Here is a 27,779-nt window from a genome sequence, read left to right as displayed (position 1 = left end):
AAGACCATTCATTACGTCTTTTTGAGCCATAAAAGATTAAAGGAAAAAAGAAAATGAGTAAACCTCAGAACAGTTCAAAGGACTCTTAAGGCTCAGAAAAAAATCTTGTTGCAATACCAAAGGAGTTATTCTAGCATTTCTTCTGATTGTTACTATGTAAGAACATTTCATGATTTAATTGTATTTCTTAGCTGATTTTCATTTTTTACCAAGAATATGCGGGCAGAGTTGTTAAGTAGCGCCTATCAGTAGTAAAATGCAGTAAAGAAAGGACTGAGTTAAAAGGGGATACAAGGATTTGTAGGGAGCAAATGAATGGAGAGCAAAGCCAGTACGCTTTTCTGAAAGATGTTGTCATCATATTTGGCTGTGGTAGGGCATGCTTGAAATTAAAACTGCTGAAGCAAATGGAAAAGTCAAATTAGTTAAGAAGGTTCTAATGACAAATCCTATGGTATGAAGCTAGTCTGTGCTCAACTGGAATTCCCAAGAATTTCACTAGAAGTATTGCCTGGAAAAAGACTGGAGGGTTAGGCATTTGGATTCGAAGAAAATGGTGGGATGCTTCTGGGTTAGTTTTATGGAACATCATAAAATAGTGGGCTATAAAACCAGAGGTATATAATAAAACCAAACTGCAAAGAAAAACGATCTTTCTACTTTAACTGTGGGGGAAAATGTGACTTAGGAAATGAAGGAACAGTCTACATTTTGTGCAAATCCCTCTAACTGGCCAGTATTTAATGTAGGAAACCGAATGGGAGACAATAGCTTCTTTCACACTTCAGCATATTAATAACCTTTAGTTTGGAAAAATGAATGCTTGCTCCTAAAATGTTGAGTTTACAGGAATAATCTATTACCCACACTTAGCTTTCTGGACTTTTTTTTATGATGTCTGCTCCAAAAGTACTGCATCTTATCTCATCATGTTGGCCCACAACATCAGAAACAGATGATGGTGGTATGATTAAGGTTGAATCTTCCCACCAATATTCTATTGGTGCTGTATTCTGTTGTTGCTGTATGATAGATGGCAGCAGAGGGGCAGTCTGACAGAATGGCATCTGACATGGAAATGCATATGAAGTAAATGTGTGGAATTGTATTCTTCCATGCAGAAAAAAATGGCAGCCACTGACATTGCTGAATGCTTATGGAGCCCAGACAGTGGATGTGGGAACAGTGAGGTAGGGCATTCCAGCAGTGATGATAGCAACATGAAAGATTAGCCATGTTCTGGATGGTTATGCACAGCTGTCACATCATGAAATGAAGTGTCTCAATCACCTCATCTGTGCAAATTGGCTAGTGGTTGCCTATGTTGAAGTGTTTTGTAGCTGAGAATTTGTTTGATGAAACATTGTTATTAAGCTAGTTATTTTTTATTTTTTGAAATATTTATGAGGTATGAGAATGGGTCCAAGATACATGAGGAGACTTCCACCTGTGTCTACCTACGCCAAATATTGCTACAATACTTCCTCTTTCCTTTATGGCAGATACTGAAACTTATGGGTTTAAGGAAAAGAATACGAATACTCAACATAGAACATAAAAAATGTGTGTGAGGACATTGAGTATCAAATAAAACCATATTAACATTGAAGACAGAAATAGAAAACACATGACAAAATAAAGTAAAAGTATATCCATCTTGATTTGTGCAGATCATCTTTGTCTGGCATGTGCTGTGATTTTTTTGGATGTGATTCATCTCACACATGAGCACAACACCACCTAATGCCAAAAAACACAGTGTCTCAAATTAGTTATTGGTTTTAGCACTAATACAGTTATTCCTATGCTGAGCTGCCATTTGTTGAGTTCACTTAGGGCATGGGCAGAGTGTGCCCAAAACAGTAAGCAAGGCAGAGAGCTGTGCCTTGAGGCAGCCAAGACACCAAAGGACTTGTACAGCAGTTATAACTGCTCTAACGACTGCTGTGATTCTTTTTTGTGTTACTTGAGACATTTGCTAGAGGTATTTGTGCTTGACTTCTCAGTGATGCCTGGACAGTGCAGGTTTTGGAGAAAATCCTGTTTCACAGGATTTTCTAGGATTTCAGTCATCCAAAATGAAATTTGCCTGCTATGGCCATATTTTTGTGTTTTAGGCAAATTAGTCAAGTCTTCTAAGATGTGAGTAACTTTTTTTAACTTCATGAGAGCCATGTGTCTAGTTGGCCTGCAGGAAATGACTCCTTTCTGGTCTGCAAAGTGATCATGAAAGAATCTCTCTCATTCATAGAGCATAATAAGATTCAACAACCCTCATTTGGGAGACTGTGCCTTCAGGTTGTTGATAAGATTTCTTACCTCAGGTGCAGTGTCAAGCAAATGCAGCTTTATAGTGGTTTCAAAGTCATTTCAGGCCAGAAGTAGCCTTGGTGCATTTGTGCAGAGCTGTTTGGGCTGGTATTTGGTTATAAGACATTCTTTGTCTCTACTGTTCCGTTATCTACTGAACCTCTGCCTCAAAATGGAAAACTCATTTGAAGATTAAGCATCACAACTACTACACTGAATTTACATCCTGAAAGGACTCCTAGGCTTTGTAGAACTTCAAATGATGTAACATCTGTTTTTGTCTGTATTTTTTCATGGTCTTCTCAGTCAAATACTCATACTGATTTTTCACCCACCAGGATTCCAGTATTTCTCATTGATGTGATAAGTACAGATGAACAAGATATACATGAAGTGTCTGACTAGGCTTGGCCACACAATTACAAAAGGAAAAACCTTTCTGTTGAGGAAATCAGTCTGACTGAGACTGTTTTGTGAGAACATGTTTCTGTCAACAGCATTAGAGGAGAAAAGAGGAAAGCATTTTTCTTACATTCATCATATTTTGTTTTGACTTAACTACTCTTATACTTCTTTTGGTAAAAATGATACATTTGAAATGTAATTAAATCTTACAAAAGTAGTTTTTTATTATAAGAAGTCTGATATTTCTACTTCTTTTTTTTTCCTTTTGCTCCAGACCAACAGTGGAGGAAAATATTTGAAGCTCGAAAGAACTTCAAACTTTACAGAGGACAGAAATTCTGGTTTTGACAGACAGTGCTGCTTATTAGGCCTACGCTTCAAATTTTCTGAGTGCACTGGTTGATTTGAGACTGAATTATTGGAAGTTCTTAAGCATGGCATTTGTAGGGTGGCACTTGTAGGATGAATTCTGCCAGCCTGTGGTTTACTCTTAGGTTGATCACTGACAAATGTCAGTGTACTCATTAACCTTCCTGCTCCTTTATTTGCATGACTGGATCCACATGAACCCAAATCTCTGGCCTTTCCTGCAATCTGCTACAAAGCTACCTCAAAAAGGCCTTCTGATTCAGCTCATACAAAAGGAACTAGTGCAAGAACCATTACACAACATGTAAGGTATATATGTATTTTCCCATGTCAATCTCCACCCATCTAAGCCACTGACCAAGTATTAGGTGTGCCAAAAGACATCTTGTTAGACTCAGGTCAGTGTGGTAGTCATTTGTCTTCCTTGTCTTCATCTTAACGTTTACAACTTCCTCTTTTTCAGCAGTCAATTAATTGAGTTCTCAGAAACTGGCTGGGTTCCCTAGATATTTCCAAGATAAAGATGGTAATGAACAGTATAGCTAGCATTTAATTCTCTTTTGGGTTGAACTTCGAAAGATAATTGAGAAATATTTTCCATTTATATTACAATTTGTCCCCCAAAAAATATTTGTAAAAAATCAGGAAGTCAGTACCAGAAAATAGTCTTCCTTGTTGGATAACATCAAGGATGAATTAGGTGCTGTATCAACTGCACTAGCCGAAAGGACAGAGACCTTGACAGCTACCACATGCTCACAGACGTCTCATTTTATGACATGACAATATAGACATAAGCAGGAAAAAAAAAGAAAAAAAAAGTAAAAAATATATTAAAATGAAAGGCTAAAAGCAGCCTGTTTATTGTGGTTGCATTTCCTGAAATATTTGAAACTAATTGTATCATTAAGAATAGAAGAGCAATATTTTGTCGGGTACTTTTTTCTGGATTGGCTTCTAATTGGATGATAGGTATACATGACTTTCAGCTTCAGTCTGCCGCAAACCACCACCCTTTCTTTATACTTTGTGACCTATTGCCACAGCACAGCGTTTATAACAAAGCTAACAGACCTCTCTTTGTGTTCTTCACTGGTCAGTCTACTTCTTCAGACCTTCTCTTTAGTGTTTAAAGATGTATCTATATGCATGAGCTGTTGAACTTTTCGTTGACTTTTAGTGCTTATGAAAAGGCCAAAAGATAACTCCCAGGTCTTTTAAAATCTTCCTATTTCCTAGACAGCTTAGGATTGCTGGTTAGAAGCACTTGTAATTTCAGTTTTCTTCAAATGATGAGACCTATTCTGTGTGACCTGGCATTGGAGATGAGATGCATTCCGTGTCCTGCATCCAGTAATGTTTGAGAGGAGAATTTTGGCCAGGGTCTTACAGGAACTGGAAGCATCAAGTGAAAGGCTGTGTATCTCAGGAATCTGAGCTATTCAGTATGTCAACACCATTTGAAGAGCCATGTGTACGTCATGTTCTTGTTTGCAAGCTAATTAGATTACTTGTTTTGAAGGATGGATTAATGAATTAATCACAGGGTGCGGTGGATGTTTTTTTCTTAATGTTCTGAAACCAATTTAATATGAGCACTTTTTTTTTTTTTTTCTATGTATGATTCATCTCTGGACTGGGAAACACAGAAAGTGGAAATGTGAAAATGATAACCATGTTAGAAAATTACAATGGTAACCACAGCCATCTTTGGCAGAGCAAATTTTCTTTCATGTTATCTGGAATTGTAGTTAGTACCAGCAACCATGGAGGGAGGGAATGATATGAGAGCTTTTTAGTCAATAAATCAGAGCCAAATGGAATAGGGTGTGGTTTTGATTGCTCAAAATGTCAGACAGGTTTCTGGTTTGCAAAACTGAGACCACAGGTGGTTCGTGTCTTGATATCTTCTCATACTGCAGCATTTAAGGAAATTTAAGGATAATATTTTTGTCTTTATTTATGTCAGTTATGTTTTGGATAAAATTTTAATAGCAGAAAATTCACAAACCTCAGTTCATTCACTCAAAGGCAGAAGAAACCAGCAGGGGGTAGGATCTGGTCCAAGACTCTGCTGGTCACCTAAGCAGCTACACTAAGTCAAGCATTTATATGTCCATGTATATTTTCACCTTTTTCTGGTTTTCATTTTTCTAGTTCCAGCCAGTTGCCCATCAGTGGGTCAAACTGTGCATGTCTTTGGTCCTCTAACCCACTCAACCAAGTGTCGTGGGATCCTGGCAGCTGGCACAAGTAGGAAAGGAGTATGAGTGTTGGGCCACACCAACGTGTGCAGTTCTGAGCAGGACAATTGAATGAGCCACAAACAAACCGGTATTCAGAAAATGAAAGGTGTAGCCAGATTTTTGAAGCTATTTGCTTCAATAAATAGAGATAGAAATATATGTCTGGGGCAGAGATAAGGAGCCCTAGAAGCTTTTTGAAGTGTCTGGGAAATTCCCACTCTATCAATTGGAGTTGGGTAGCTACGTACCAATAACCAAACACTTCTGTAAATGTGGTCTTTGTTTCTCAGTCCTTTCTAGTTCCAATTTTTCCAACTTCAGTGTGGCCAGCACTCTGTGCAGATATAGCGTGTGCAGCTGCTTTCCTTGTGACCTTCATTTGGTTCTCCCTTATCACTAAAACCAAGGAAATGACAGCATTACTGGTGAAGGGGACACTGTAGAGACTAAATATGTTTCATTAAGGTCTCTCTGAGACAAAACAGTTTCCAGAGTTGTTGAGTTGTTGGTTATGAAAATAATCTTTTTTTTTTTTTTTTTTTTCCCTGCAAATTGAATGACTGCTAAATGGAAACTTAATGACCAAAGCAAAGAAAAATTGAGTCCAAACCATCTTTTGGAGCGTGGTCTGAAATGATCCAACGGTCTGAAAGAAAATATGAACAGGGTTTAAAACAGCAAATGAATGCTAGTCACAATGCATCCTTTTCCTGGGTATTACATGTATTTACTTTTGCATTATAACTTCTCTTCACATGTGCTTAGTTCAAATGCCATCTAATAGAGGAAGAGCTGTCACAGTCATTCAGCAGTAGAGAAAGTATGGAAGTTGTGCTTTGCTGTGCTTTATGGGCATTCACTCCAGCACTACTCAGACATTTCATCAGCTAGAAAACAAAATATTCTTTATTTTTAATGATTTTGGATCCAAAAAAAAAGAGAAAAGTTGGACAAAAGTATTACCCTTAGGCTGCTGCTGTTTCCATTTCCTATTTCCTTTTGCTGTCTGTAGATGAGCTGACGCATTATAGTGCTGTAATACTGCTGTGTGGCCAAAAAGGTCATCTTGTAGTGCTGAAGGATGTAAGTCCATCTTGGTCCTCAAGCTCGATCTCTGCCCACAGTCATTTCCCTATCCCTGCTTGGAGCAATTACACCAGCACTGTCCCTGCCCGGCTGTGATTTGCCACCCAGCTGTGCCCAGCACTGGCTCTAGTATCGTCCCCAAATCCAGCAAGGGCTGTGGCTCATGCTGGGAACAGGGATTTCCCCCAGCAGTGGTGATGGGAAGAACCCTGATGCCTAGACTCAGCTTGGTCTCTAGATTCCTGGCTGTGTCCTCAGAGAATTGATTTGCATTTCTGGTACTATGTTACTCTTCACTTAAGATAAATTCAAACTCCACATAGCATCTGCTCCAACCCAGCTAATTCCCACAGAGCAAGATGCCAGGTGCTGCATTCCCTGGCTCTACAGGAGCACTGCAGCAGGAACTGCCATTGTACAGCAGGTGAAGCCCGCTGAGCCACTCCATTCCCTCCCTCCTCCTTCCCAGATGAAGATTTCCCAGCAAAGGCACCAGCATCAGCACACAACACACCTTTAGACATCTCTTGAGCCTGCAAGTGTCATTTTATATTCTACTCATTTACCTTTTACAAGTGCTGGAAACATGCCCTGCCTCTCTTTTGGAGCCCTCTGAACTGCTTTCTGTGGGGTTCTGCAATTTGCCATGGATAAAATCTCAATTTTGAATGCTGTTAGGTGCTCGCTATCACATTTAAAGGCACAATTCTGTCTGCTGGCAATAGGACCGTTAAGTACAGGTGTCTGCTCAAAACTAAGGCAGTAAGAGTTTGACAATGCTCTGCCAGCTCCATTTCAATAGGTTTACGAAGATCTCCTTTGTTGTGTATCTGGAGATGAGAGCAGCTTTCCATCAGCTTAACCACGGAGTGCAGTCTGTAAATTTTTTCCCAGTCTCAGTTTGAAAAAAAAGATTCAAAATTGACAAAAACAAAACAAAACAAAACAAAACAAAAAAACATTTTACTTCACTGCTGCTTTTACATTTTCCAGGTGTTGCAACTTTAAATAGTTCTGTGGAAATTAGAATTTATTCTAATTCACACTGTACAGTTTTCTTTCATCACAGCTTAGACTAGTTAACTATAAAATGACGCAAAAATGCCATGAGAAGATCAGTTAAGGAGCCCAGTTTAATTGCCAGTATGAAAGTGACATGTGGATTAGGCTTACAGTAGCACTTAATACATCAGAAGGAAGAACATCTAAGCTATCCAATATCTGTAAGTCTAAATAAGAAGATTTTAAAATTCCTTCTTCAAGATAAATCAGTCTCACTTTACTTCATTATCACTTTATATTTTGACAGAAGAGGGTCTTGAAAATGATACTAAAGTCCATTTTTTTCAAAGTTGCAAAGAACAACTCCTGATAAAACCTAGTCAAATCAATGCCTTTAATACTAAGACAAATATTTTTCAATGTTTTCCTATAATAGGCTTCAGAGCACTTTTAATGTCTATCCTATGTGGAGACACACTGGAGTAAAGCAGTGAATTAGTGAGTACTTTCCCAGAGGAGAGACACCTATTGCTTCACCAGAACACACAGTCACTGATATTGAGCATCCAACAGTAGTGTGGGCACTGAAATAAAAGTAGGGAACATTTTTGCTGGGATTTTTGCTCATTGACTTGCACCCAGCGATAAGAATTGAAGAAGAACACAGGCAAAGTGCCTCACGCTAGTTCCACACCACGTCCTTATCTCTAAATAGGAGAGATATGGGTGGACTATTAGGTGGGTAAGAAATTGGTTGGATGGCCACAGCCAGAGTGTTATTTCCGACAGATCCATGTCTAGGTGGAGGCTGATGATGTGTGGTGCACCCCAAGGGTCTGTACTGTACTTTTACATCTTTATCAGTGACGTAGGCAATGGGATCGGGTACATTCTCAGCAAGTTTGCAGATGACACCAAGCTGAGTCGTGCAGCTGATAAAACTGCTGATAAATCTGATAAAAAGAAGGAGGGGATGCCATCCACAGGGACCTAGACATACTTGAAAAGTGGGCCTATGTGAATTTCATGAAGTTCAACAAGGCCAAGTGCAAGGGTTTGCACTTGGGTTAAGGCAATCCCAGATATGCATACAAAATGGGAGAAGAACTCAAAGAGAGCAGCCCTGCCAAGGACTTGGGGAAATTTAGGTCGGATAATAGGAAGAAATTCCCAGAGAGTGATGAGGCACCGGCACTGCTGCCCAGAGAGACTGGATTCCCCATCCCTGGCCGTGCTCAAGGACAGGTTGGATGGGGCCATGGGCAGCCTGATTTTGTGAGTGGCAACACTGCCCACAACCCCCAGCAAGGGGTTGGAACTGGATGATCTTTGAGGTCCCTTCAAACCCAAGCCATTCTGTGATTATATGATTTTAAAGCAGGTACACCTGCTGCTGCAGTCAGAGAACACTGCTCAGTGCCAGACCACTGTCCTGAAGCTGAAGGAGGTTGTTGCAATGCTTGGACTCTCTTCAGGTCCTGTTGAAATCATGGGAGTGTCCTTCTGGCTGGCACAGTGGGAGCTATGCAGACTCCCTCTGCTCCAGTATGGCAGCTCATGTCCCTGGGAGAGCAATAAATACTATTTGTCATCACTGTTTTTCTCATCTGACTTCTTCCTCCTTTTAGAGAGAAAAAAATTGAGTAAATGTCTTGGTAGGAAAAAAAAAAAGCAACTCAAAAGCTCTTGCTAGTCTTGCTGCTTTCTTCTGGATGAATTTTTATATAGTACGTTTTTTTAATACTGCTAAAAAAAATCAAGATTTCTGCTTGTTGAAAACTACTACAATGATAGGAAGCTTTATAACGAGGTATATTTTTCACACTTGCTCTCTTGACTATTTAAGTAGCTTTTATTAGTATAATTTATCCTCTTTATCTGGCTTCCCACACTCAGAGAAAAATATCCCGTAGAAAATAGCACTCATAAGCATTTATAAGTTACTGTGAGTTTTAGTACTATGCTTCGTATTAAGCATTAAAAAATCTAACTTGGGCACTGGCCTCATAGAGAAGCTGCTGCACTTCGCTAAGCAAGCAATACCTCACCACTCAGAAAGCTCACCAAGCAAAAAAGTTGTAACTCTGCTGCCAGACCTGTGAGAGAACTTCACCCGTAGCTAATGTAGTAAGGCCTTCATTAAGGATTGAGCATGAGAAAAAATAAGGGTTAATATTGCTGTATACTCACAAGCTTGACGACCACAGCTTATGATCACATCAGTTGCCTAATATCACAAGCAACACACTTTCAGACTTCTTGTTTACTTGGATTTTTTAATATCACTGCTGTTCATTAGGTTTTATATATTATGATTAATACATCTCAGCAATTAAGTAATTTATTAGATGATGTTACTATACAGGACCTCCATAAAAAATGAGGCCTGTTTCAATAGAAGCAAGTATCTCTGAGCTAATTACCAACAGTGATAGTTATGCATAATAATACAAAGCTTTCTAGAAAGATAATGAAGTAGATTTTGCTTTCAGTAACACTAATGTAAATACCCAGTGATTCTGGCACATCTGCATTGTGGTTCTTGCAGTTTTGCAAAACCACAGCTGCAGTACATTTATGTAGTGCAACAGATTTCTGGTCACTGCCTGAATAACAGAGAGCTGCCCTCAGCATATGGCTTACCTTAAGCTTAGGGATCAAATCTGTCACCTGTGATTGAGATGCAAGTTCACAGATTTATTTTTTTTTAATGTGGCCCATTGTGTTTAGTGAACAACTGTTCATTAAAACATTCCACATTTTCCACCTCCTCAGCTGAAAGATCAGTAGAGGAATGGAGACATTTCTGGCAGTAGGAAATCCAATTCCAGCAACGCAATGCCAACTGACTGCTGTTTTGATCTTGATGCATGTAATTGTGGGAAAGTCATTTATTAGGGCTGTCACTGTTAAAATGAGACATACTGAAATTTAGCCTGCCATCATTCAGCCTATCAGTAAAAAAAAATATTTCCACATGGATTTTTTTTCTCTTTTTGACATTTAAAGTTCCACTGACATACAAAGATGAAGACAGTCTCCTCCTCCTGAAATATTTTGCAAAGCCATTCCCTGAGTGTTGTCACAGACTAAGGATAAAGAATCAATGCAAATTTTCCTTTTTATGGAATTTTGATGCACTTCTTCACAAGACACCACTAACAAAAGAACCAGAATTGTGTATTGCAAAGGAAAGTTAAAGATCAGTGATCATATTTGCAATGGCATTTAGTCAAATCAGCTTATTTCAGCAGCTGCTGCTAAGCAGCAGTTATGACTGTTCCATGTAAATCATTAGTCATGAGCTTCCGTGGAAGTCTACCTGCGCAAGACAAGATGAACCCAACTGATTATAATCACTGTTTCCCTCCTCTGCAGCAGAAATTTGCGCTGTGACACACTATGGCAGCTGCTGGACACTGGCTACTATAATAAAAGTTAATTTGCAGGATGGTGTGAGCAGCATTAATTTTCAACGTGGCAAAATGCTAACAGTTGACCCAACCTTGGGCCATTGTTGTTTCATCAGCAAGCTGAAAAAGGAAGTAAATCATGAGTCATATAAAATGCTGTAGATAATAGGGAATTATTTAGGTTAGTCAAAGCCACAGCAGGAGGCTGGAGGGATACCAGAGTAACTTAAGCACATCAAACAAGGCAGCATGTTGGCAACTGAAATTCTTCAAATTCTTTAAAAAAGAAAAAAAAAGAGAGAGAGAGAGTTCAAGGCTGAAAAGAAAGTACAATTTTTATTAGGTAGAATAGCAGAAGAGAGGCTGAAAGAAATTTCCACAGCTGTTATCTAGCTCTATTAGGGAACCCTGCAAGAATAAAAAATGTTTTAGATTAAAATATTTGGTACTAGGTAGGTAGGAGATTCAAACCTAAGCCTCTGATATTTCATAGAGTAGCCTATAAACAGGCCCTTGGACTCTGAATGTTTCCTGCACGGAAAGAGCACAGGGAGATCTATACTGCAGAGGCAGTAAAACTGAATTACAACTTCTGAAATGAGCTTCTCTTTCCAACTCAGTCTGCAAGCCATAACAAATGCAGCTGGGGCCTCCCAAACCATAGTACCAGGCATTTAGAGGGACACTCTGAGCTGTCTATGCCAGAAGCAGCCAAAATTCACAATCTGAGGAAAGGGATGGGGGCAATGTCCATTGGACAGTGTGTTTCATCTCACCCAGGGAGCTGTGATCACTCCCTAGGCCAGAGAAGCCCCAGCTGAAATCCTGGCAGTGCCAGGCCAGCACACCCCAGACTCACCTCAGCTCGGGTTTGAGTCACAGGAGAGGGCTAGGATGAAAGATCCACTGAAATAAGGTGTTTCTTTTGAGACTAATTAGCAGAAATGGTGTGGGAGGAAGACTACAGCAAGCAGTTTACTGCTTCAGTTGCAAGCACAGGGATGAGAGAAAAATCAGAATGAAAAAAATCTTACTAGTTTTCCTGCCACATTCCTTCACTGAAATGGGGATAAAGCAGGCACCTGAAACCTTCTAGCTGGAACAAAAAGGAATTTCACATGTCAGCCCACCATCCTCACAAACGCTAATCGGGCAGCATAGCATCAGACAGGACAGCCAGCAGCAGTCATCTGAGCCAAGCACCCCTTCCACAGCAGCTCCTAATGGAGCCAACTGAGCCATAAAAGCTGCCACGAATGAATGACATCATGATGGCTTTCTTCACATGAAGACTTCAGCATAAGGAAATAATTTAAGAGACAACTAAACTCTACTAGTCATAATTAGTAGATAATATATTCCATAACACATATTGGTGCATGCAAGTCATTCAGGGTAATTAACAGAATCATACGAAAGAAAACAAGCTGTTCTTCAAAAAAAATTTATTAATATTACATATCAGTCCATATTAGAAAACATTGTAGGTGAAATGAATTGAAATTCAGACATGGCTCAAACACAAAATGTGAAAGTGCAATATATTGCCACAGGCATAATCTAACATGAGAAATACAACAGTGCCTCAGATTATGTGAGATTTGCAGAAGCTTCTGGATTTTTTGAGCACATCCCACAAACATCACTATCAAGACTTTCAACAGATATGTTCAGTGTGTTTAATTAAAAAAAAAAAAAGAAAAATACTGATGTATGTCACAAGAGGATCTGGAGCATGACTTTGTCATGATGTTTGAAATTTCAACTAAGTAACATCTACATTTTCCTTTTAATACTCAGGTAGGTTACTCACTGTCTTTGATTGGAGTATTTGGCGAAATATCCCTAATTCCAATTCTCTTTTGTGGGATGAACCATTTATGTTTATATTTCTTGTTACAAAGGCTGAAAGGTTTTGACTATCAATGCAACTGTAAAGGGTAAAGACTGTAAAGACAGTGTCAAAATATGTGAAATGGCAGGGCTACGAACCTCTGAACACACTTCTGAAAGGTTCCCTCTCTTTAGCAAGCAGAAGATATATAAAAAGAAAAAATTCCATTGCAGAGACTTTGCTTTGTATTCTCCTTAGTGTAACTAAGACAACTTTTTTCAAATCTTAACTGATTTTAACAGCTGAAATATTCTCCCAAGGCAGTAGTAACATTCCCCCATAAAAACATGGAAATCTAAATATCTGGCAAAGTATTACTGTGAATACAACAGAGTAGAAGAACCACAATTAGGTTCATTCTGCTTCTATTAAACGCAGTCCTTTATAAAAAGTAAGTTGGAAAACAAGCAGTTCTGAAAGACAGAACTATATGTCAATGTATAAATCTGTGGAAACTATAATACAAAAAAAAAAAAAGAGTCAAAGTGTTTCAAACACACAAAGGCACGTTAGATTTAAGACTTCGGGTTACGTGTCTGAGGCTTTTTGATCAGTTTTCTCAACATTTTTCTGCGGAGTAGATTTCTTGGCTTGTTGATGGTTGGCTTCTGACTCCCTGCTAAGAAAGTAAAGGAAGTAGTCAGCAAAGCAGAACGACAAAGTTATTATTACTCTTCACTGTTTGGACTTCTTTTTATTATTTATTATGCTGTTAAACCAGTTGAACCCAATAACAACAGCCATGTCAGAAACTGTAAAATGAGTTCTGGACACTCTATTCTCACACACAGTAAGGTTTCTAGTGCATCCACTATGGCACTGTTCTCTGTTTTTGCTGTTTGTTCTTTTCCAGAGAAAGAATGCAAGCCTAATCTAGCTGCCCCACAGGAACACCAGAATGGAAGTACACCCTACACTACTTGCAAAAGAAAAAAGAAAACTATTGCTTCATTTCTTTGATCAACAAAAGGGCAAAGTCTAATTATAACCAGTGCCTGTGGGAGATGGAAAAAAGGTAAAATTATCTGAGTTCCTGCACAGAACAGGCTTTCCATACAGATGCTGCAGAATGCTCCAAGGCAGTAGCCAGGGTTATTTCCAGAAGAGCTTACAAAAGCCACACAAAACATGCGAGTATATATTCCTGAAAGCCAGTACTTGACAATGCCGACTGAAAAATCTTTGCCACCGCATTGCCTGTTTATCTGCACAGTGGGCCCTGCATCCAGTTTCCTGTTCATTTGCTTTGACTGCAACTGTTTTCTATTCTAGTCTTTTAAAATGAAATTATTTAGGTACCTTGTCATTTCAAGAGCTACAGATCAAGTTAAACAGAAGTTGCATATATACATATGAGAGGTTAACCGATTACAACTTCAGACTCCAAAAGGTTACAAAAAGATACTAGGCAGGGGAACTTGGGAAGGAGAGAAGAATAGATTAAGTTGCCTTAAAGATTTACTTAATGTTGCTGTACACTCCCAAGCTATAGAAATGTATATGTACATTAATTAACACTAATTATGCCTTAACTATGAGCCTCAGTTGACCACACCTTACTGAATTTTGAAATGCACAAGTTATAACCAATCCTTTGAGTTTTCCTATCTGTTGCACTAATAACAAGACATAACTTTTCTTCATGCCTTTCTTCCCTGTGAAGAGGGAGTAGAGGAGAGCCCTCAGAGTGATTGTGGTTGAGTGTATGCGGGGGCAGAAGACAAGATGCTGAACAGGTGATTTCCTTCCTCTTCTCTTTTTGCATGGTTAGGCTGGAGCCTGTCCCTACCACTTGCAGAGAGTAATAGATGCAAATTAGGTAATCATAGGCATCTCTGATAGGCTTAGCACACCATTAGTATCTCCCTTATAACGCCAGAATGGCAGAGACACAGTCAGAGTGGTATGCCACAGAAATAGTACTGCCATGAGTAACTGGCAGGCAATATTTTTACTTCCAAGGTCAGTACTCACAGCTCTTCAACTACCAGCTTCAACAGCCATGGACTTCAAGCCCAGAACTGGATAATCCTCTACTGACTTAAGCCTTCCACACACCTTAAATACAGCTGTACTTGGGCACTATAAATGTTTCATGTTTAAAACAGAGATGGGCTTTGGTGTTCTGTTGTTTTTTTGTTGTTGTCTTTGTTTTTTTCAAAGGCAAAGTATATGTTAGACAGCCCTAATTTTTCCCCCTTAGCATAAAGTTTTTTTTTTTTTTTTTGAGTTTTGAGTTTTGTACTGTGTCTGCTTCCTGACTGTTCTGGGGATTTACATTAATTATGCTTCTCTCTCTCACAGATTTACATATCAAATCAATCAGAGTATTAGATCTGCAATAGTGGGTATGAACATATGACTGTAGCTAACAGCACAAGTTTTGAATTACAAGCACAAGAAGCTGTTTTGAATAAAATCATTAAGAAAAAAAAAACATCCCAACCCTTCCCCCCATGCCTCAGATTCAACACAAGTGATGAGGCAGAAATCTTTAGCAATGGGAATGGGAAGTGGGAACAGATAGCAGAGAATCAAGAGAAGATTTAGTTGCTAAAAATGCTAAAGAAAAAAGTAAATTGATTTCACAACTTGCTTTAATCCCACTTTAAAGTATCTGAAAGAAAGTAAATTAGTGTTTAGAACTGTTTAAATACTGATTCCTTGTGGGCCCTACTAAATTAAAGTCTTTTCACGTGCCTTTCTCCACATTTCATTTAAAAATTAAAAATCGTATAACCACCACACATTACTCTTTTCTCATATGAACAATTTAGCATTGCATCTCAGTTTTCCCTTTCTTTGAGACTACTGAGTCCAAACCGTAAAAAGCATACATTTATAAAAAAAAATGGTGAGTAAAAGAACACACTGAACACCTAGTACTGGTATATGGATTGGTTTATCTGCTTTTGACTGACAAAATACCAAGGAATCTTACCTTTTCTACAGACGTTGTAGCAATCTACTTCAGTAACAAAGTTGTTGGCATTTCCACCACAGCCAGTGTACTTGAACTCCTTGCACGATTTACTCGTGGCGTCATAGTAATAACGGGGCACAGAAGAGGAGCACAATCCTTCATCTTTTGGGCTATAGCATAACAAGGGGCCAGCTTGAAAAAGAAAAAGGAGATGATTTATATAATCTCTATGCCTAGCATATTAAAACTCTGCAATCAGTTTGGTTGCTAAACACCTATTACTCCCATTGAACTGATATGAGTGCTACCAATGATTTCAGAGTTACTGCATCCTATTCCTATGAGTTATACATTGGAGAAAGCAGCAGGCAGTCCCAGAAAACAAGCTTAGTAGTCCACAAGTGAAATTCATCCACTTTTCCCAAATGCAGTGCTGTATTTGGAAGAACAGAAAGAAATGTTCATGGGAGATAGAGTGCAGTCTGATTCCATGTTTACAGGAACACAATAGCGATTCCAGTGGAATTACCTCTGTAGGTGAGAAAGGTACGATTTACTCTGTCCTTGCTACAGTTTTGCTAGTAAATCCTACTCACTTGTTGCAAGAAATAGAAAACCTCACCATATTTCTTACTAGAATGTTTAACAAAATCTTACTTCTGTTGCTATAGACTTTTTACTAACAGAAATTAAAAATAATTTTCTGTTTGCTTAAGGAAAAGGTGACAATCTCTTATCAACCAAAAATAACTATCTCATCGAGCGCTAATAAAGCACAGGCAGCAACACTATTTTGGTATCTCTCTGCTCTTCAAAGGCACTGTCCTGCAACAGGTATTAACCAGATGGTGTTTATGAAAACATCCATCTACAGTCACGTCCTCATAATTACCCTCTCTCCTCTTAAAAGTTGGTACGGAGAGGCAGGGAAGAGCCATACCAGACGAGGCAAGAAATCTTCCATTGATAGCTGAATTAGGTGGTGTGGAGTTTTCAGCACTCCCAACAGCATCCCTCAGGCTTGAATTCATAAAGGGACCTCTGTATATATCAGGACATCACCTTCCTGACCATGATAGCCACAGCACCTTAGACATGTGCCCCAGCACAGATCTCCCACCTCACTGCCCTTCAGCTTACAGGTGCACAGTTCCCTAGAAGGCAAGAGGCTGGCTGGGTGTAGCTGTGCTCAAATTTGAAGTCACTATATCAGAATAATAGAGTGCTCTTGGTAAAAGGCAGGTGAGAGCAGCCACACACCACAACCTGAAGACAACAATAAGCATCTGTGCTACAGAAGTCTTAAAAAACACCACTGTGCAGGTATCTAGAGCAAAATATCAAATAAAGTATCATCTTCATATCGCTTTCAAACCATCTAGTTTATTAAGGATTTGGAACAACCGTTACTTTTCTCTGGCAGACAGTGATCCACACAGGACTGCAGGTCCTTGAAGTTGTTGCCGTTCCCGTAGCAGCCCCCGTAGACAAACTCCTCACACCTCATTGAACTCAAGTTGAAAGCGTATCTTCTTATGTGTCCTCGGCAGGGCCCTGTGTCAGCCTCCATCCGGCACAGTTTAGGCACCTCTGCAACAAAAACAGTTCCACAGTCAGTAAAACCACCCCTACATGCCCTCCTCCCAACAGCACAGCATTGCATCCTCACTAAAACCAACCCTTCGTGCCCCTGTCCCAGCAGCACGGTGCTGCACACTGAGTGTGGCCGTGCCAGTTGTAGCAAGACCCGGCTTGTCCCAGCATCTGCACTCCACAGTAACATGGGATAAGCTTTACAGGAGGAATCTGACGCATTAATTAGACGCTTGTTATAATACTAAGATTCTAAGGAAGGCGGTACATCCCGTGCACTCCAGTCTGACACAGCTCCCTGCATACAGGCTGGTGCAGCTCCCCAGGCACAACGCCCCCCGCACCCCGGGGGCTCTCGGTGCTCCGGACTCACTCTTGATGGTCCAGCAGCTCTTCTCGCAGTCGTCGTAGCTGAGAAAGTTGTTGGCGTTGCCGTGGCAGCCGCCGTAGCTGAACTCCTGGCAGCTCTGCGTGTACCTGTCGTAGTACCAGCGCGGCACCAGGGCGCGGCACGGCCCGTCGTCGGGGGGCAGCAGGCAGGCGCGCTGCTTCTCTGCGGAGACACAAGGCCGGGGCTGAGGGCACCCTCGCGGCGGCGGCCCCGGCCCCGAGCGCCGCCCGCGCCCCGCTCCTACCTGTGAGACCGCGCGGCGCCAGCGCGGCACAGGCCAGCGGCAGCAGCAGCGCGGGCAGCGGGAGGCGGCGGCCGGCGGCCATGTCGCGGCGGCGGGCGGGAGGGAGGGAGGGACGGCTGGCAGCAAGGTCCCGGGAGCGGTCAGCGCTGCCCGGCCCGACGGCAGCGCTTTATATGCGCCGACACGGCTTCCCCGGGCCGCCTCCCTCCTTGCGCATTTGGTGGGAGGGGAAGGGGTGATTCACGGGGCAGCAGGTCGGCGGCGGGGCGCGCGCCTGCGTGAGCCCCGGGGACGGGGGGGAGCTCTGCCGGGCTGCGGGGGGCTTGGCGGGGCTCCACGGCCGTGTTACGGGACGGCGCCCGAAGAGAATTTCCTGGTAATGACGGATCTGGGATGCGTACGGCGGAGCCCGAGACGGGCGCGGGGCGGCAGCAGCCGGCGGGGCTCCGCCACACCGCCCTACAGCCGGCCGCCTTCAGCTGCCCCGGCACCAGGGAACGAGCCGGCGTCGGGGCCTGGAAGCGCCGATCGCTGAAGGGATGAAACCTCTGGATGGGTCTCAGGAGGCATCACGGCTTGGTTTATCCTGAAGATAACCCCAGCAGGCATCCAGGCCCCGAGGGAAACTGTGTTCCGTGTACCGTGCACGACTGCTGCCTGCTTCTGACAGGATTTTGCTTTCTACAAAGGCAAGAAAGAGGAGCAAATTCAACCCCCCAAAACCTAGATGACTTCTCTTGTTTTTCTTGAAAAATCTCCCAGTTGCTCAAGAATAAGAAGCTGCTTTAGTTAAAACACAGAAACATACAAAAACACACACAAAATTACATCAACAACCGAACAGAATCCTGGTTCAATGTGATGCATCGCCAGGAGACACATCTGCTGTATTTCAGGATCTTATTGCTATGGCCGTTAATAGCATGCCCTCATTTTTGGGTAAACTTATTAAGCACAGTGACTGTCATAAAGCTTCAGTTCCTCCAGTAGGAAAAAAAAAAAAAAATCCACCAGATTTTCTATTTCCAGAAAAAAAAGAACAACAACAACTAAGAAGGCCATCTTTCTCTCAGGTGATTTTTATACAATCAGGCTGATGTCCTTTAGCTTTCATTGGATTTTGTTGGAATTGCACAGGAAGCCATTGAAATGCCACTTCAAACAATAGCAGCAAAATGAGTGCTGTCACGCTAATACCATTTTCCATTTCCTCTGTGCATACACACATACAAAACAAAGTTTGGATTAAACCTGTCTATCCATCAATCCTGCAGCGCGGTGTGGCATTTACTCAGCTGCTCCTCTGCTGTAACAAAGTTCACTTAGATGAGGTAGGTATTTGTAAAAACATACGAACCTGAGGAGCAACTAACAGTGAGCGGTGAGAGCCTTCATTAGCTACAGTCAGCAGAAGTAGTCATATCTGCAGGTGGCTGCTGCAGGTTTTCCATTGCTGGGCTCTGATGCCCTCCTCCCACCGGCAGCCCTCAGCTCTGGCCCCCCTGTGCCCCACAATTCTCTATACCCACTCCATGCTCCCAGCAAGGGCTGTGCTGCCCAGCCAGCAGCTCCTTGGTAGCACTGCTCTGAGTAGCACTGTGGCCAGCAGAGGCGTGGGGATGACAGCATAGGTTGTAGGGATTAGGAACTGCACGTGGATAACAGCCAAAGGGATGGAGGGGAAGAGGAGCTGATTTTAGTGAACTGAAATAAATCTGATGTAAACCCTGTGAACACTTATTGGAGCAGTGGCAGAGGAAGGAGGTGTAAATCATGGCATCCTGCTGTACTGCTTACATCCGGTGGGTGGGAGAGGGGCAGGTAGTGTCCTTGTGACTATAGCAGCCAGAGGTGGAAGGAGGAAGGGGGATGACTGCCTACAGGGGCATTTCAGGTTCTAAAAACCATATGGGTTCACACATGCCCTCTCAAAGGCTGCATCTAGGCCTGCAGCTTTGCTTGGTGTGAAGGGCTGTGGCTGTGCTGATTCCATATCTGCTGGCATCATATGAAAGCAGCTGCCAAGAGCAGAGATGCCAGGGCACAAACAGGGTGAAGGGACACTTGTTGCAGAGAGCGAGTCCTCTGCTCAGGGTCTGGATCTCAGCAGTATATGCAAGCAACGAGAGGCTTTCTTAAGTCCTTTTTGTGCTTTCTGAACCCACCACTCGAGTGTACCCCATCCCCAGCACCCAGCACAGCTGCAGGACCCCGTGTGCTCTGTGCAGTGCTGTGGCATGCAGAGCTCTGTTTTCCACTGACAGCCTGACCTGACAGCTGTTCCTTCTCCTCTCTGCCTTTCAGTCTGATCTGCCTGTAGTTTTAACACAGAACTTTGGGGGAATGAGCCCAAGAAAAACACCTGCTGCGATCAGCTCACCTCTCTCAGCACGCCAGCAGCACACGACCACGGAGCACTGAGGTACAGGAGGAGCAGAGGAGAGGGCTGAGTGCTGGGCAGCCCCGGGCCGCCTCTGCCCCACGGGGCGAGGAGGGGAGCGGGTGCCGGCAACCCGCCGGGTGCGGGGCGCTGACGCCCCGCGGTGCGAACGTCCCGAGCGCGGAGCCGGGCGGGCCATAATCCGATTAGAGGGGATTAGCCCGGAGTTTAAAGGCCGGGCGGCGCGGGGCAGGGTGCCCGGCGCGGTGGGGAGGAAGCGGTCGCCGCGGAGCAGCCCGGCGGCACCGGGTGAGTGAGGCCGGGGGCGGGCCGGGGGCGGCCGCCCCGCCGTCCCACCGTCCCACCGCCCTAGCGGGGGCTCCGGGCCCGACGGCCTCGCTGCCCAGCGGTAACCCTTTGTCCTCCCTCCCTCCTCCCCTCCCTCTCTCCGCGCTCTGGCAGCGCACACCATGCCGGCGATCAACATCGAGGATCTGAGCGAGAAGGACAAACTGAAAATGGAAGTGGAGCAGCTCCGGAAAGAAGTGAAGCTGGAGAGGCAGCCGGTGAGCAAGGGGCCCCCGGGCGGGCCGGGGGCTGGGGCGGGGGCGGGGGGCGGCCGGGCAGCCCCGGCGCGGTGCCGTCGGGCGGCGGCGGGGCCGGGCGGGCAGCCCCGTGCGGAGCCCGGCGGGGTGGAGCGGGAGGGCCCCGTCCCGGCGCGGCGCGGGGGTGCTGCGGGCCCCGCCGCGGGAAGAGGAGCGCTGTGCTCTCCCCGACGGCTCTTGCCCAGATCCCCTCCGAGCGGCCGTGCCGGGAGAGGCAGAATTCCCCTCCTGTGTAAAAGGCACCGAGGCGTGCGGGGTGCCGTGGCCGGCGGGACGCCCCCGGGGAGAAGGGTAGAAGCTGAGGGGCCGGTGCTCCAGAGCTGAGCTCCGTCCTGCTGCGTTCAATGGGAGCACTATGCTTTCTATCACACTGGTAATTTCTTTCCACAGGTGAATAGTTTCCGGTGGATTTTATTGCTGTTGTATTATTGCACATTTTCTGTAAATGGAAGAACACAAATGATCTTGCTCCATGATAAAAGTTTTTTGTTGTTGTTTGTTTGTTTTAATTCTATATGCCAGCAGGAGAAAAAATACGTCTAGACAAACTATTTATTTCAGACTAAAAGTGAGTTTATATTAGGGGATCAGTGGAATTGTTTCTGTGTACTAGGTCTAGGTACATAGCCAACAAAGTAAGAAAGCCACAATTATAACAGACTCACAGAATGAATCACGGAAAGACTTGGCTTGTAAGGGACCTTAAAGTCCACACAGTTCCAACCCCCTGCTGAGGGCTCGTGTCTACCCACTACATCAGGCTGCCCAGCACCCCATCCAGCTCAGCCTTGCATGTCTCCAGCTTCTCTGAGCAGTGCCAGTGCCTCACTGCATTTTAGGTGTCAGTTAAATGTCAGTGGTTGCAGATGTTATGGTCTGTTGATCCAGAAGTATTAAGGGCTGCACATCTGAGTACTAGAGACACCTGGGTCATCCCTCAGAGCATTCCCAAGCTCCTGAAGTACTCTGTAGAATGCATAGATTTTGATTTTCTTAAAAAGAGATTAAAACTCTTTATGTAAATAAATATATATTTAAATATTCTGAATAGTCTAAATATTCTAATACTTAGTCAATATATTCTCATATTCTAATATGCCAAAAGACTTTGGGGAAATGGGTATTTTGAAACCATCTGCAGTAAAGCACAGTCAACATCCTCAATTTCACCTCTGCACTGTACAAAAGCTTCACAGTGAGAATGAAGTCTGTGTTGTAGGCATCACAGCTGTACCACAGCTAGAGGTAGTTAGGCTTTATTCTGCACACCCTGTGGTTGAAGATTAACCCTGAGCTACTTCTGATGGCTCAGAGGCTGTGACACAGCGGGTAAATTCACCATCTCACTTGGCATAACTTTACCTATGGAGTAAGATATAATTATGGAGGAAAGCTATGAGCCTTAAATTAGAAATAATGGCCCCTGTCGGCCTGGCAGCAGCTGGATTCTGTTGCTGACTGCGCTGTTGTGTCTGTGGGTTGGCAGGCACAGAGCAGGGAGCTGTGCTTAGAGGCGTCCCTTATCCAGGCACCTGAGGACAGTGTCTGTTCCACAAGAAGGGAAGTGAGAGGTGTGTGTGGTCAGGGTACAGAGCAGCCCCGGTCCTCCTCCAGGGCAGATTCCTGTGGGGGCGCTCCGTGTGGGGCCATCATGCAAGGAGGACTGTGGGTTGTGCTCCTGCTTCATGCAGTATTTTATTGGCTGTTGTTTGACATAATGCCACGTGCCTGTAAGTAAATGATTTCCTAGGTGACTGTCATTGAAGACACGTGGCTTCTGCTGTAGAACTCGGGATGGGGATTTGTATCATCACTGAAAAACCGTTATGGAGTGTTTTGTTTGGGAAAAACGTGTGAAGTGACAGGTGCATTGTAGACAGATAGCATGTTATGGAGCTGAAATGTTGATCCTGAGGGTGTTGACTGTAAGTCACGTCGGGGAAGATGTGCTTAATACAACTAGACTGATTTAAAAGGTGGAAGTTTAACAGCGTAGCAGCCAGTGGGCTGAGTGCTGGCCTGTGGTACACAACGGGCGGGCAAACAGGGAAAGGTGTGAGCTCAGCACCTCGCTGCTGGGGAGTGCGTGAGCTCTGGCAACATGTGTGTCCTCCCCACAGGTGTCCAAGTGCTCCGAGGAGATCAAGAACTACATTGAGGAGCGCTCGGGAGAGGACCCGCTGGTGAAGGGTGTTCCGGAGGACAAGAACCCCTTCAAGGAGAAGGGCGGCTGTGTCATCGCCTAAGGGAGACTCATCGCCTAAGGGAGACTCCAGCCCGCTGGGCCTGCTCCGGCAGTGCAGAGCGGATTTTGTCCGTTGTTCTTTTTTTTTTTTTTCTTAAATAAATAGATGAATCTGAAAGCAGGGTCTCATCACTTCGCCGCTCTTGCCACCTGTTCTCCGCTCGCTCCGGCCGGTAACCCGAGAGGGCACGGAGGCCCGGGACGGAGGGCGGAGCGGAGCGGCCGACGGCAGCCATGGCGCTGCGGGGCGCTGGGCGCTGGGCGCTGCGGGCCTCGGCACTGCGCGGCGGCGGCAGCGGCGGGCGGTGGGACGGAGGGCGCGTAGCCGACACGCCGCAGCACGGCGCATTGCGGGCGGCTCTCAGGAAGGTACCGCGGGGACGGCCCGGCAGCCTGCGCGGCCTGCCCGCTGCGCCGCTCCGGCTGCTGCGTGCGGCGTGTTGGCGCTGCGTGGCTCCCCGTTTCGCTTTGAAAGTCGGGGGGTGGGACTGCGGGGACTTCTGCGAGTGGAGCCGGGCTGCTGTGCTGCCTGTGCGTGGAGAGAGTGCAAGCGGGGAGTTGGTGGAACTTGGGCTGCCCCAGTGGGACGTGAAGGACCGGGACGCAGAGCGGGAGAGCGCTCAGTTCCCTCCCGGCTCCTGCAGCGCGCAGGGTAAGGGTCGGCTGTGGACACCGGGCGTAAGGGCAGGCGGAACAGAGTCCGTCTGTCACGGTGGTGTTTCTAGAAGAGCCGTAACAGGAGGTTCCTTTGAAACAGAATGGTAAACGAAGAGAAAGAGACACTTTGGGTAACGTTAAACAAAAGTTGAATGCCATTCTGAATAATGATGGCAGGGGGGAATTCTCTGTGTTCCCAGCAGTGAGACCAGTGTCACCTGCAGAAAGCTGTGATATAATTAAGCAACACCTGTCAAAGTTGGAGAATTAGGTTTTTTTAAAGTTAGAAAACTCTGGTTGGAACCCACTGGCAGGGATGGTCTGGGGGCAGTGAGTGGAACAGGAAGGGGTGGGGGGGAGTGGATGGGATGGGATGAGATGGGATGGGATGAAATGAAACAGAACAGAACCAGGCAAGATGGGATAGGATAAGGCAAGATGAAACAAGCTGCATGTGTGAGAAGTCTGTCTCTAAACTGTGATGTGCTCAAGTTCATCTGCAAGCAGGGTGTCATCTGAAATGGGCATGATGGAGTGTGAGGTGCTGCCCCTGATTTGCCTGTGAGTGAATGCCCAGCTCCTGGCTGGTACTGCACTGTAGTTTTTTAAAAGCAGTGCACGCTGGGTGTCCTAATGTTAGATCATTTATGTGACTTCGGAGCTGTACTGTCAAGAATTTGATAGAAGCTTTTAAAAATGACTTGAAGAATCTTACACTTTTATGGATAATTACCCTTTTTCCAAATTTCTCCTCTTTCCATGTTAAATGTGGAGAAAGGATATTGGGACTACTTCTGATTCAGACAGTTCTTCAGGTTTTTGTTTGTTTGTTTGTTTTTGGAATTAGCTTTCATACTTCCAGGGTTAAAACAGGATGTTGCAAAGGCCATTTAATTCATCAAGTTCTTTATGGCTAAAGTTAGGCCTCTTACCCCTAAACTTTTGCAGTAGTGTGTTCATTTTCTTTGTTATACAAAGAAACCTGGTGCTTGACCAACTTCCTTATAAGTTAGTTTCATTCATTTAAATTCCTGGGCATTCTTCAAAGCAGGAATGAGCTGGCAGGGAAAGGATCAGTAAAAGAGTTGAAGATGAATGCTCTTCTGTCACTTGGGCGAATAATACAGGATTGTTTTGCTTGTATTGCGGTTACAGGCCTGCATGTCTGCAGTCACCTGCCTTGCTCTGTCCTCTAGACCTGCACTGTCCATTACTCCTAGAATTTACAAAATGCTTATGTCACTCTTATTTCAGTTTCTGTGTGATCATATAGAAAAAATAATCTTCACCAGTTTACATCAGATCCAGTCTAACGCTGTTTACTCCAAAGCTTCCATCAGTCAGTGTTTATTTTGGCCTAAGTTAAAACTGACCCCAGTGAATTCAAGGCAAATTGAAAAGTAAACATTATGGCAGAGAATGACCACTGAATATCTGAAATGCATTTTAAATGTAACGATTATTTAATTTGGGGCACTTTTTTCACTAGGCTAATCCAGATGCAGCTGCCAGTGAAGTCAGAGAAGCAAACGGTGTAATTCCATTATTGAGAATTGTTATATTTTTGTCTCCATTCCTTTTATTTTTTGATCTGTTAAATTAATATATTTTAAATGATCTGTACTTCTCCAATTGTTCTGAGCAGGATGAGGAAGAGACTCCTGTAATTCCAGGAGCTGTTTTTAGCAAGGGCATTGAAATAACCTTGTGAGTGGTTTCCTTTACTACTTCATAGGTTACCACCCTTCCTCTTGGAAATCGAAAAACATAACTTTTCTTTACCTTGTTAACAATACTTACAGTGCACTAGTATCCTACAGTTTGATGCAGTAATTAAATTATAGTATAGGCTTGAAAGAAAAGAGGGTTTAAGCTACTTTGTGTGCGTGTGTAACTATGCATATACATATGATATGTACTTTAGCATGTCCCTATTGGTATATCTCAGGCAGCAGTTGTAAGAAGCTTTGGGAAATACATTTGAGAAGGATTGGCATATATTTTGATGGAGTTGCATCTAATATAGAAAAGATTTCATTTTACACACGGTGATGGCTTGGACTGATGACACAGTGTTACATCTCTGTAGAATAGGGGGGATTCCTGTAAAAATGGACTCCACAAAAGAACACCACTGTTTGTTTGCCACTCCTGGCTTGTATGTCTGGCTCCAGTTATTAACAGAGTCACAAATTTCTGTTCATTAATATATATGTATTCATGGAAGAATTAGAGCCTCTTTGTATTAGAGCATAAAAGAGCTGGATTAAATACTACTTTTCACTATAAATATCCATTAAAATTGTTGTAAGCTCTCTGTCAAAATAATACAGCTATTTTGGATAGTCTGCAGATTATTACTGAAATGTGACTTCTGTTACTGCTGGAGCACTGTAGTTGGAGTTGTTTTGTCCATCTTTTATAGCAAATCACAAAAAACAGTATTAAAACAGCAAAGTCATTGGCTGTTGGTGCTACAGATAAATAACTTAAAATGCTTTCTTACTAAATTGAAAGAGAAAATGAAAAAGGAAAGACACAGCAGAAGTTGCAAAAGACGTGACTTGGATCTCTAAAACAGTATTTGTCATGCATTTGAGATAGAAGTTTGAGAAGGGAGACAGTTAAAAAACATGACATTAGTAAACCTCACAGTTTTTGTACAGATCTATATAAGGCACACAAAATTCCCAGATTCTGGGATGTTTGCAGTAGCCTTTGTCATCTTGTGTCTAACAGAAACATTTGATAACATTTTGAGGCCAGATCCCTTTCTGGTGTAGACAAACACAGAAATATCCTTTCCTACTGCATAGAATTTTGGACAATAATTTAATAGAGGGAAAGTGTTCACAGTTGATTTTTGTTATCAGGGCAGCTGGGATATACTACTGTAATAAGAAATACCACCTAAGACATTCAGTAGTACTTTATCATTGTCACACCTGATTGGAGTAGGCAGTGCAGCTGCTTACTGTTCATTAACTTCTGACAATTTAAATCATATCTTAATAAGCAGTTTGTGACTGAGCAAACACCTGTGATTTACATAGGTTGTGCCACGACCGTTCAGGAAGTGTAGCTATCTTTAAATCATTTTAGGTCCTGTTAGTGTAAAAATGTGTGAGTAAATCTTTACTTCTGCCCTGCGAGCACACTGATGAACATGGCAGCTCCCAGCTAGGTGTCATTGTACTCTGAAAGCTGTTCTGTCAACTTGCCTTGTTCTGGACGTTTTTTTTTCTTTTTCTTTTTTCTTTTTTTTTTCTTTTTTCTTTTTTTTTCTTATTAAGCCTCAAAGGGAGCAAGAAAGCCTATGTCAGGTTTGATAGATGAGCGCTGATGGATTGCTGCAAGGAGACTTCTGAGATTCTTGGTGTACTACTTAAGATTAGTTTCTGTCCTACAGCCAGGCTTGTGTGCCTAGTCAACAACTGTTGTATTATCAACATGGTTTAGGAACAGAAGGTCCCAGGTCACTAGCCCTGTTAGCACCACCAGAGGTGTGTCTTTCCTCAGGTGGGCTTATAGCTTGTCATAAAGAATTAGAGCCTCGGTTTGTCTGTAGCAGTAAGGAAGGCCAAGCTTATCTGCAGTCTGCTATTTTATGTGCTTTAGCCTTCAAAATATGCCGTGTTAACTTGAGACAGGGAAAACTAGTATGGGTGTCATGCTACACTGTTTGAGAATGAAGCTGCTCCTCAGGCAGACTTGGGAGGGTCACAAGTATTGCAGTTAGAAATTTGCAGTGGGATAAGCAGAAGAATGTGCGTCATAATTGCATTTTCAAAGACAGAAGTGGAGACTAGGAACATCTCCTTTACTCTGGAGAAGAAACCAGCCCTTTCCCAGGGGAAGCTGATAAAATTCTGTTGATCACCTCATCCAAAGAGAAATGTGGAACATTTTATTTCAGCTTAACTTTATCCCAGCCACAAGGAAAACGAAAAAATGGAAAATAGATGGAACAAGAGCATGCTGAATAAAAATGTTTCCCTTGATGCTGAAGCAATGTG

At 43.4% G+C, this 27,779-nt stretch overlaps 3 protein-coding genes across 5 annotated transcripts in view; 2 read left to right on the top strand and 1 right to left on the bottom strand.

The window, feature by feature from the left end:
- Positions 1-12,518: 12,518 nt before the first annotated feature.
- Positions 12,519-18,031, bottom strand: TFPI2 (tissue factor pathway inhibitor 2). 2 transcript variants are annotated; one of them, XM_031614374.2, is made up of 5 exons: positions 17,877-18,031; positions 17,615-17,794; positions 17,059-17,238; positions 15,667-15,840; positions 12,519-13,344 (listed from the first exon to the last, which is right to left on the bottom strand). In XM_031614374.2, the coding sequence occupies exons 1-5, from the start codon at positions 17,956-17,958 to the stop codon at positions 13,241-13,243; spliced, it is 720 nt and encodes a 239-aa protein (XP_031470234.1). In that variant the 5' UTR covers positions 17,959-18,031; the 3' UTR covers positions 12,519-13,240. The 2 variants fall into 2 exon arrangements, with proteins under 2 accessions (XP_031470234.1, XP_031470235.1); XM_031614375.2 differs by having other exon boundaries at positions 12,519-13,341.
- Positions 18,032-20,100: 2,069 nt separating this feature from the next.
- Positions 20,101-23,224, top strand: LOC116243235 (guanine nucleotide-binding protein G(I)/G(S)/G(O) subunit gamma-11). Of its 2 annotated transcripts, none has more exons than XM_031614377.2 (3): positions 20,101-20,298; positions 20,719-20,822; positions 22,982-23,224. In XM_031614377.2, the coding sequence occupies exons 2-3, from the start codon at positions 20,727-20,729 to the stop codon at positions 23,105-23,107; spliced, it is 222 nt and encodes a 73-aa protein (XP_031470237.1). In that variant the 5' UTR covers positions 20,101-20,298; positions 20,719-20,726; the 3' UTR covers positions 23,108-23,224. The 2 variants fall into 2 exon arrangements, with proteins under 2 accessions (XP_031470237.1, XP_031470238.1); XM_031614378.2 differs by lacking the exon at positions 20,101-20,298 and adding an exon at positions 20,374-20,565.
- An 82-nt stretch (positions 23,225-23,306) lies between these two features.
- LOC116243232 (putative acyl-CoA dehydrogenase 6) overlaps positions 23,307-27,779 on the top strand; it is an 80,022-nt gene continuing 75,549 nt past the window's right edge. Inside the window, exon 1 of the mRNA XM_031614372.2 lies at positions 23,307-23,475. Coding sequence (XP_031470232.1) covers positions 23,341-23,475 — 135 coding nt within the window. The 5' untranslated portion in view covers positions 23,307-23,340. The remainder of the gene's footprint in view (positions 23,476-27,779) is intronic.

The sequence above is a fragment of the Phasianus colchicus genome, chromosome 6 (genome assembly GCF_987193195.1).
Source record: "Phasianus colchicus chromosome 6, bPhaCol1.hap1.1, whole genome shotgun sequence".
In the NCBI taxonomy this organism is placed as follows: domain Eukaryota; kingdom Metazoa; phylum Chordata; class Aves; order Galliformes; family Phasianidae; genus Phasianus; species Phasianus colchicus.
The sequence above is the reverse complement of the archived record's forward strand: the minus strand, read 5'-3'. Positions and strand labels throughout refer to the sequence as shown.

Coding starts and splice junctions, on each gene's coding strand:
- LOC116243235 (XM_031614377.2), top strand. CDS start 20,727: ATGCCGGCGATCAACATCGAGGATCTGAGCGAGAAGGACAAACTGAAA. Junction 20,823..22,981: donor TGAAGCTGGAGAGGCAGCCG/GTGAGCAAGGGG, acceptor TCCTCCCCACAG/GTGTCCAAGTGCTCCGAGGA.
- TFPI2 (XM_031614374.2), bottom strand. CDS start 17,958: ATGGCCGCCGGCCGCCGCCTCCCGCTGCCCGCGCTGCTGCTGCCGCTG. Junction 17,795..17,876: donor GGCGCCGCGCGGTCTCACAG/GTAGGAGCGGGG, acceptor GTGTCTCCGCAG/AGAAGCAGCGCGCCTGCCTG. Junction 15,841..17,058: donor TCACTGTCTGCCAGAGAAAA/GTAACGGTTGTT, acceptor TTCTTTTTCAAG/CTGGCCCCTTGTTATGCTAT.